General features: G+C 43.1%; 1 protein-coding gene across 1 annotated transcript; it reads right to left on the bottom strand.

Moving 5' to 3' along the window:
• Positions 1–9,749: 9,749 nt before the first annotated feature.
• Positions 9,750–10,220, bottom strand: LOC140180175 (uncharacterized protein At4g02000-like). The gene has a single exon (XM_072220602.1). It carries the CDS (start codon positions 10,218–10,220, stop codon positions 9,750–9,752), a length of 471 nt encoding a protein of 156 aa, XP_072076703.1.
• Positions 10,221–10,592: the final 372 nt, after the last annotated feature.

The raw sequence follows: 10,592 nt of genomic DNA on the forward strand, positions 1-10,592 counted from the left end.
GGCATAAGGACAGTTATGTGACATCTTATCGGGAGGTGGTGCGCCTGAGGGAGGAGTTGGAGAATGCGCGAGCTGATTACTCCGAGCTCCAAGGTCATCTTGTTGGCAACGTAACTGCTGCCTATGAGAGCTTGAGGGAGCAGGTTTGGATTATTGCTCCCGAGGCCGACCTTACTCTTTTCAGCCTGGATAATGTTGTGAGGGATGGTAAGATTGTCCCTGATGACCAGGATGATGATGATGTTGAACCTCCCCCTGTGTCTTCTGCAAAAGTGTCAACCTCTTCAGTTCCTCCAGTTGTGTTTGACCCGGATTGCCAGATTCTGAACCGGGATGATGGAACCGTGGATGCTGTGCCTATTCAGACTCGGCCTCCTTCTCCCCGTACTGATGCTGCCGGGAAGGCTCCCGATCTTTGCTGATTTCTCTTTGGATATTCGTGTAGTCGGCCCGGCTTGTGGGCTTTTAAACTCCTTATTTGTAGTTTGAATATTTTGCTGACTATTGATATTCCTTTTGGTTGTTGGTTTGGCAACTTTACTTTGAAAAACAACAAGTAGCTTTCAAGCTTTTGGGCCTAACCCTGAAGCTTTATAATATTGTATTTTATATCCTGCTTGTTTGCGCTTCTCTTAGCACTTTTTGAAAATGTCGGAGCCTTCGGCCTCTTTGGATTGCTTTGCACTTGTTGCTTGTGGGTTGGATCGTTTGATGTTGTGGATGTGTGTATCCTACTTGTATTTCGGTTTTGTGGCTCTTACTAGCAACCCATAACTGATTTCTTTTCGTTGGCCCTTTTTCCAGTTATTTTTGTAGTCCTCTTTTTTGGACCTTTGTCAGGTCTCTTTCAAGGACTACTCTATAACTTGTTGGTTGTAGGAGACTGTCTTCTTTGCGTCGTTCTTTTTCAAGTTATTTTTGTAATCCTCTTTCTTGGACCTTTGTTAGGTCTCTTTCAGGGATTACTTTTATAACTTGTTTGTAGGAGGTCGACTTCTTTATGTCGTCCTCTTCTAAGTTATTTTTGTAATCCTCTTTCTTGGACCTTTGTCAGGTCTCTTTCAGGGATTACTTTTATAACTTGTTTGTAGGAGACCGACTTCGTTAGGTCGATCTCTTCTAAGTTATTTTGTAATCCTCTTTCTTGGACCTTTGTCAGGTCTCTTTCAGGGATTACTTTTATAACTTGTTTGTAGGAGACCGACTTCGTTAGGTTGATCTCTTCTAAGTTATAGCAATTCCTCTTTTATAGGGTTGGCCAGACCTCTTTCCAGGGATTTGCTGATAACTTGGGTTGACTTGGTCCGACTTCTCTATGTCGGCCAGTCTTTAAGTTATTATTTAGCAATCCATAAGACCTCGTCAGGTTCTTTTTTCGGATCACTTTCGATAACTTCTTGCATTATTCTGTGTTCATCTTTGCCGATTTGTAGAAGGTGGTTTCTGTCTTTCTTCGTTTGACCTTTAGATGAATCGCGTTTTCATCTTTATTGGTCTTCCATCGTGATCGTGCAGTGAATCTGTTTTTCACTTTCTGCCGATCTATTGCTTTATAATTAGACGATGAATGCTTCAGATTAATGCGTCTTGAGAATTTGTAGAATATCTAAAAATATATTTTATTCAAAGGCAAGTGCAAATATATACATGCGGGAGTTTTTCATCCCTTTAAGTCGGATAATTTCAGGATCTCATCTTGGTGCCTCATTAAAAAACCTTTTCAGGAAAAAGAGTGCATCCGAGGTCTGTTACCTTCTCTAGCTATAATACCTTCTTAGGTTGCAAGCGTGCCATGACCTGGGGAGCTCTCGTTCATCGAGTTCGGACAGTCTGTAGTAGCCCTTTCCATGTACTTTTGTAACTCGTTAGGGTCCTTTCCAGTTTGCTGCCAGCTTTCCTTCTCCAGGTCGAGTTGTTCTAATATCATTTCGGATTAGAATGAGATCATTCTCAGCAAAACTCCTTGGCACTACCTTTTGATTATATCTTGAAGCCATTCGGCGTTTTAGCACTTCTTCTCTGATCCGAGCTCTTTCTTGGATTTCTGGAAGTAGGTCGAGCTCTTCTCTTTGAAGTTGAGAGTTGGCTTGTTCATTGTAGTGGACCACTCTAGGGGACCCTTCCTCGACCTCTACTGGGATCATTGCCTCCACTCCGTACGCTAATCGAAATGGTGATTCGTTTGTGGTAGAATGTGGCGTTGTTCGATATGCCCATAGGACTTGTGGGAGTTCTTCGGCCCAAGCTCCCTTTGCTTCTTGTAGTCTCTGTTTCAGCCCAGCCAATATGACTTTGTTGGCAGCTTCAGCCTGTCCATTGGCTTAAGGATGTTCGACGGAGGTGAACTGGTATTTTATGTTCAAGTCGGCTGCTAATTTCCTTAAACCTGCATCTGTGAATTGAGTGCCATTATCTGTGGTGATGGAGTGTGGAACCCCGAACCTCATGACAATGTTCCTATATAGGAATTTTTGGCTTCTTTGAGCAGTGGCGTTGGCTAGGGGCTCTGCCTCAATCCACTTTGTGAAATAGTCTATCCCAACTATGAGGAATTTGACTTATCCCGATCCCTGGGGAAAGGGTCCGAGAAGGTCGAGTCTCCATTTTGCAAATGGCCAAGGTGAAGTTACGCTGATGAGTTCTTCTGGCGGGGCAATGTGGAAGTTGGCATGTTTCTGGCATGGGGAACATATCTTTACAAACTCTGTAGCTTTTTTTGTAGAGTTGGCCAGTAAAATCCTGCCCGAAGTACCTTTTTGGTGAGAGCTTGTGCTCCGAGATGATTACCACAAATGCCGCTGTGTACTTCCTCTAAGACTTCCCTTGTGTTGGAGGTTGGCACACATTTTAACAACGGTAGCGAGATCCCTCTCTTGTATAGGGTGTTGTTTATGATAGTGTAGTACTGAGCCTCCCGTTTTAACCTCTTTGCCTCCTTCTCATTTGTGGGGAGTGTTTCTGTTTTGAGGTAATTAATTATGGGGGTCATCCATCCTTGATCCTAACTTGTTATGGCTAGGACTTTTTCCTCTTCCGAGATTGATGGATTCTGAAGCATTTCCTAGATGAGGCTTCTATTGTTGCCACCTGGTTTGGTGCTGGCTAGTTTCGAGAGTGCATCAGCTCGGGCATTTTGTTTGCGGGTATGTGGCAGATCTTATATTCCCCGAGTTGTCAGAGCTGTTCCTTGGTTTTATCCAAATATTTTTTCATGGTGGGATCTTTGGCTTGGTAGCTCCCTGTTATTTGCGAGGTGATTACTTGTGAATCGCTGAAGATGTTGAGTTTTTGAGCTCCAACCTCCTTAGCCAGCTTCAAACCAGCTAGTAACGCTTCATATTCCGCCTGGTTGTTCGAGGCGGGGAACCCAAATTTGAGGGAAAGCTCAACTTGGGTTCCTTGGTTGCTTTTTATTATCACACCTGCGCCGCTTCCAGTCTTATTTGAGGAACCGTCCACGTAGAGATTCCATTTTGTGGGGGGTTTCCAGGGTATCTGTGAATTCTGTAATGAAGTCAGCTAAGTACTGTGATTTGATGGCTGTCCGAGCTTCATATTGGAGGTCGAACTCGGATAATTCGACTGCCCATTGTAAAATTCTACCTGCTAGATCTGTTTTCTGTAATATCCATTTTATGGGCTGGTCGGTTCGAACCTTAATGGTGTGAGCCTGGAAGTACGGGCGAAGTCGTCGAGATGTCAGTATGAGAGTATAGGCAAACTTTTCTATTTTTTGGTAGTTTAGCTCGGATCCCTACAGCGCTTTACTAATGAAGTATACAGGTTGTTTCCCTTTGTCGTCCTCCCAAACCAGTGCTGAGGCTACTGCCCGACTACCTACCGCAAAGTACAATATGAGTGGTTCTTCCTTTCGTGGTCGAGTTAGAATAGGTGGTAGTCCTAGGAAGTTTTTGAAATATTGGAAGGCTTGCTCGCATTCCTTTGTCCATTCGAAATTTTTTTTCTTTTTCTTAAAGTGGCGTAGAAGGGGAGAAATCTTATCGCTGATCCCGCTAAGAATCTGGATAAGGCTGCCAATCTCTCGTTTTGTTGTTGTACCTCTCTGACACAAGTTGGGCTCTTCATGTTGAGTATGGCCTGACATTTGTCTGGATTCGCTTCAATTCCTCTTTGTGTGAGCATGAAACCTAAGAATTTGCCCGCTTCTACTGCAAAGGTGCATTTTGCAGGATTGAGTCGCATGTCGTGCTTCTTTATAGTGTCAAACACTTGAACCAGGTCGGACAATAATGTCTCTTCGCTTTGTGTCTTTACCAACATGTCGTCCACATAGACTTCCATGATTTTTCCGATGTGATATGAGAAGACTTTATTCATTAGCCTTTGATAAGTAGCTCCCGCATTCTTGAGACCGAAAGGCCTCACAATGTAGTAGTAATTTGCTTTTGGCATAAAAAATGAGGTCTTTTCTTGATCTGGTGGATACATAGTAATTTGGTTGTATCCGGAATATGCATCCATAAACGAGAGGTATCTATATCCGGAGGAAGCATCTACTAGAGCGTCGATACTTGGGAGTGGGTAAGGATCTGTTGGGCAGGCTTTGTTGAGGTCGGTGTAGTCGGTGCACATTCGCCACTTCCCATTTGATTTTTTCACCAAGATGACGTTAGCTAGCCATAGTGGGTACTTGACTTCTCTTATGAATCCTGCCTCCAGTAGTGTTTGTACCTGTTCTTCCACAGCTTGGGATCGCTCTGGCCCAAGTTTTCTTCTTCTCTGCTGTACCGGCCGAGATCCTGGATAGACCGCCAACTTGTGACACATTAGCTTGGGGTCTATGCCTGGCATGTCTGTAGCTTTCCATGCAAAGAGATCGACATTATCTCGCAAGAACTGTACTAGTAATTCCTTTGCATCTCCTTTTAGGATCGTGCCGATATTAGTCGTTTTGTCCGAGGTGTCTCCGATCTGAACTTTCTCTATTTCACCTTCGGGCTGTGGACGGAGTTCTTCTCGTCTCTGAACTCCACCAAGCTCAATTGTATGGAACTCTTCTCCTCTGCCTCTGAGGTTTAGACTTTTGTTATAACAGCGGCGTGCCATCTTTTGATCTGCTTTTATTGTGGCTATCCCCTCTGTAGTTGGGAATTTCATGCATAGATGTGGTGTCGAGACTATTGCGCCGAGTTGATTTAGTGTTGTCCGACCTATTAGAGCATTGTAGGCTGAACTCACGTCGACCACAATGTAGTCTATCTTGAGTGTTTGGATTGGTTCCCTTTTCCGAAGGTTGTATGTAGTGACACGTATCCCAGTGGTTGTACTGGGGTATCTTCCAGTCTGAACAGGCTGTTCGGGTATGCTCTAAGCTCCTTTTCTTCTAAGCCGAGTTTGTCGAAGGCTATTTTGAATAAGATGTCGGCAAAACTCCCTTGGTCTATTAATGTGCGGTGGAGATTGGCGTTTGATAGTATGATGGTGATGACCATGGGATCGTCGTGTCCTGAGATGATACCGGATGCGTCTTCTTTGGTGAACGTGATCGCAGGGATGTCGGGTGCTTCCTCCTTTCCTTCGACATGATATACTTCTTTGAGGTATCTTTTGCGGGATGATTTGGAGATTCCACCTCCTGCGAATCCTCCATGTATCATATGGACATGTCTTTCTGGCGTACGAGGTGATCGCTCAGCTCGTCCGACATCTTCATCTCTTCGTCTTTTTCTTTGCTCATCATCTCGGGTGGCCAGATACCGATTTAGTTTTCCTTCTCTTACTAATTTTTCTATGATGTTTTTTAAGTCGCAGCATTCGTAGGTGGAATCCCCTCGGACCCGATGATATTCACAGTATTCGTTCCGATTTCCTCCTCCTCTTTTGCCTTTGAGTGGTCGAGCTGGGGGTATCTTTTCTGTGTTACAGACTTCTTTGTAAATATCCACAAGGGACACACGAAGAGGGGTGTAATTTTGATACTTTTTGATTTTTTCGCCCGTTCGATCTTCCTTCTTCTTGGATTCTTTATCTCGGTAGGTGAAACCGGATTTCGAGGCTTCTCCAAGTCGGGAATTTTCTTCCATGTTGATGTACTTCTCTGCCCACTCTTGCACTTCGTCTAGAGATGTGGGGTATTTCTTTGATATAGATTTGCTGAAAGGTCCCTCTCGTAGGCCGTTGATGAGGCCCATGACGGCAGCCTCTGTTGGCAAGCTTTGTATGTCTAGGCATGTTTTGTTGAATCTTTCCATGTAGTTGCGAAGACTTTCCCAATCTCCTTGCTTGATACCCAGTAGACTGGGAGCGTGCTTAGCCTTGTCTTTTTGGATGGAGAATCTGGCCAGGAACTTTTTGGCCAGGTCGTTGAAGTTTGAGACGGACTTCGGAGGTAGGTTGTCGAACCATCTAATTGTTGTCTTTGTGAGAGTTGTTGGAAAAGCTTTGCAGCAAACGGCATCTGGAGCGTCGGTGAGGTACATTCTGCTTCTAAAGTTGCTGAGATGATGGTTGGGATCTGTGGTGCCATCATACAAAATCATATCCGGAAGTTTGAAGTCTTTAAGGATTTTAGTCTTCATGATTTCCCTAGTGAATGGATCTTGATCCTTGCGAGAGTTGTCCTCAGGGGTGGTCCGGGTAGCCTTTGCTTTGAGATCGGCTTCAAGTTGTAGGAGTTTATCTTCTAATTCTCGATGTCGCCTTACCTCTTTTTGTAGATCCTTGCCAACTTCTTGCTGGTACTGGCTTTCTTTTTTGAGTTGCTTTAGATGATCTTGAAGTGCTTCTATTACTCCCGGATGTGATGAGTTTTTGTCTCCGTTAGATTCTGGAGTATCCTTTAGTATGGCATCCGTATTTTTGTGCGGCGTTCTGTCCTCTAGATCTGAGTTGTGGTCGTTGTCATGGTCGTCTGCCATGGTGATGGGATGACTTCTAGGTTCCCCAGCAACGGCGCCAATGTTCCGAGGGTTACCTGAAACTGTAGGTCGATCTCGGATGAGATCTTCTATACTGGTCGGAAATGACGTGTCTGGCTGGCTAGTTGCGGCTGGAGCTGTTGTGTTCGACTTGTTGGACTAACTGCACCTCTGATCCTTGGTCACTGGAGGGTGGGGGGTACCTGCAAGAGACTCTGATGCTTAAGTTAGCATGGGTATTAAACAGGTTTTTAGTAGAATCATACTATGAGTTATACTTGGGTGCTCCAGTGTATTTATAATGGTGTGGAGTGACCTTTTTAGATAAGATAAATTAGTTATCTTATCTTATCTTATCTTATCTTTGGGTGAGATCAGCTTATCTTCAAGGGAACCGCCCTTATCTCTGTAGGCTCGGACTGCTTGTAGATTTGGGTCGTGTTCCTCTATTTGGGCCCTTTATTAGGCTTTCCTGTCGATTGGCCGAGCTCTTTAGAAGAAGAGGTCGGATAGTCTGACCTGAAGAGGTCGGTCGCTTTGTCGCCAATCATCCCGGGTCGGATAGCTCGACCCAGGGTATGAACAGTTACCATACTGAGAACCTCCGGTTCTCATTCCATACTTTGTTGTTATTTTTCAGATGCAGGTCGTAATCTACTTCAGTGAGATTACGGATATGGTGATAGAGCGGAGTATGGTTCCTCCTTGGTTTAATTTATTTTACTTTGTTATAGTTACTCTCACATCTTTTTGTATTTTATCTTTATGGCTTTAGAGGCTAGGTTGAGAGCTAGGATTGTATAAGCTGTTTTAATTCTAAAACTCTGTATTTTTATATTTGTAACTAGTCGGCTTAAACTCCGCAAGCTGCGGCTAGTTCCCTATGTTTATATTACTATATCTATACATTTGTTCTATTCTTTTGCATCTATATCTTGTATCTTGTGCGTTAGCTTCGTGTGAACGTTTCGCGCTTCTGAAATTTGGTTTGGAGCTTACTCCTTCATCAGGCTTCTAGTTTATATTATTTCCTTCTATATATAAATATGTATAAGCCTTAGGATTGTCGTAACCTCTAATTAACCTTTGCCTTACGACTAGAGGTAAGGCTTAGGATAATTGGGGTGTTACACTTGGTATTTCTATCCCCGAATTTTACCCACTGCTCTCTGGATTTCTGAAACCATAGAAGTTCCTCCTGCACAAGCATGTTATTAAATTCCTCAATCAGTTGTTGTTCTTTTTGCTGCATAGACAAATCTTCCATTACTTCTAGTCGCTTCTGAAGGAAATTAATCTGTCTCTCGAATTCTCATTTTCTAACGAAAATTTTGCCGAACACTTTAGAATTAAACTCCAAAGGGTTCTTCTGTACTTCTGAAAGCTTGCCATGCATCTCTCTGTAGCCAGCCTGCCATGACTGGTTCACAATATCTCTGTACTCCGGATGAGTTGCTCAAGCTGTAATAAACCGAAAAGGTCTATTCTTTTTTGGTTGGGGACGACCTGTACAACGCACTAGGATAGGACAATGATCAGACTGAAGCCTATTTAAAATTTTTGTGTAAGCCTTTGGGAAGAGAGATAACCATCCACTGTTGATACTGACCCGGTCAAGTATTTTCGCTACCTCAACACCATTTTTAACCCTTCTGTACCAAGAAAACTGTCTTCCAATAGTCTTCAAGTCAAGCAGATCACTACCCCCTAGAGAGGCAGCAAGCCAATCTGCATAGCGACTCGAGAAAAGGTAACCCTTAGATTCATAAGAGAATAGTACTTCATTAAAATCTCCAAGAACAATCCATGACCCGCAAAAAGACGAAGACTAAGTAACAAGATAATCCCATAGAAGAACTCTGGTATTAAACTGAGGACTACCATAGATACCACTGTACCTCCAAATCACATTATTTACTTGAACCTCAACTGTAACACACTGATCGAAAGCATCAACCCATTTGCAGCGAGCACCCTGCATTGTATAAAGGAACCATATACCCCCTTATGTCCTGACACCTTCACTATACCAATAGAGTAATAACCAAGTCTTTCCCAGAATAGTTTCAAGTGTTGAAAAGGACAGTGAGTTTCAACCACAATAAAAATTACAGGTTTAAATTTTCTATCCAGCTCTTTACAATTTACCCAGGCTAACTTATTAGAAGCACCCCTAATATTCCAAGCTATTATATTTAAACTATCCATAATATAAAATATAAAACAAGGAAATCAAAGTGCTTCACCAACCTCAAACCGAGGCTTGCCCAATGGGAGTGACTCCCATGACCTTCATGTTTTTCTGATCTCCATGGAATATCTCTTTATTCCCGCCTACTGACGCAGGAACAGCCGGCATCGTGGCTTCCTTCTCCAATAAAACAGACACGATAACACTCTCCTTCACGGATGCAAGAGGACATGATGATGCTTCCACCTCTATGCCTCTACTCTTCTCAACTGGTGAGCTCTGTAGGGACGCCGGCCTTGGTCGTTACTAGGGTGTGTCGGGTTGAGGAGATCGACATCTCACCAACACGGGAATCATTGTGTCCGACCTTGGCCCGTGACCCGAACCCTGGCGCAATAGGAGCTGGACTCATCCGTGTGAGGAAAGTGGATGGTGGGCCTGATTACTCTACTTGAATCGGTTCTGGATTGAGTGCCTTGTTGGACCTTGTTAAATTGCTTCTGGACCAGCTTGGTTTTACCTTTCCTCACAACTTGCTCCCAGCCTGGTTCATCATACATGCAAGTCTCCTCAACTTTTTTTCCATCCAAATTATTAGCTTCCAAATCCTCTTGCAAACTCGGTGTGGGATTCTCACCAGTAACACCACCTACCACATCAGGTTCTACTTCATTTGAATTTTAAATTTTGGGCTCAGGATGTGGCACTGCTGTTGTATCGTAGCAGGGCTTGGTGGCATCAGAATCAGCACTCTTTCCTTCCCTGGAGTCTCTACCCAAGCATTGTTCCATATTGTGGCCATAACGTGTACAAGAATTACAAATTAAATTTAAACTTTCATACTCTACTACATGAGTTGCGCCTTCCACAATGATATGCTTGATCACCGGTAGTCCTAAATTTATTTGAACACATGCTCGGGCATATCGTCCTCTCTCAGCCAACTTAGTGGCTAGGTCCACTTTGATGGGGACTCCGATTGCAGAAGCAATACGCATCATGGCCTGTTCCTGATAGCACCAGATTGGGAGCCCCAAAACCTGAACCCATACAAGCGTAGACCCGAAGGATTGCTCACATGGCCGGAAATCTATATCCCACGTTTTTACAGCAACATAGTGCCCGTCAATCAACCACGGGCCACCAAGCATGACCTTCTCACGATCTTCACCTGTATCAAATTTTACAATACATAGCTTTTTTTATTTAATAATCTGTTACTGGCCTAGTAAGTTTTTAGGATTTTTTATTATAAATTAAAAAAAATTATTTTTTTAAAAAATTAATCAAATTTTAATTTTTAAAATACGATTTTTTTTTGCATTTAGGATAATTTCATCGTATCTACCGGCGAACTTTTAGTTTTATGTAGACTTCACCGCACCCCAGCAAACTTCACTTTGAGATAAGATTAAAACTCCTCCTATGTCTTGAGATTGTTTATATAATACTCCTCTTTTGAAAAAAAAAATAAAGATAACATAGAGAAGCTTCTTCTTAATTTGAGAGTACGTCAATACTTT

This window comes from Arachis hypogaea, chromosome 16, assembly GCF_003086295.3.
Source record: "Arachis hypogaea cultivar Tifrunner chromosome 16, arahy.Tifrunner.gnm2.J5K5, whole genome shotgun sequence".
Taxonomy (NCBI): domain Eukaryota; kingdom Viridiplantae; phylum Streptophyta; class Magnoliopsida; order Fabales; family Fabaceae; genus Arachis; species Arachis hypogaea.

Bases quoted from the DNA above. Each gene is read 5' to 3' on its own strand.
- LOC140180175 (XM_072220602.1), bottom strand. From the start codon at position 10,220: ATGCTTGGTGGCCCGTGGTTGATTGACGGGCACTATGTTGCTGTAAAA.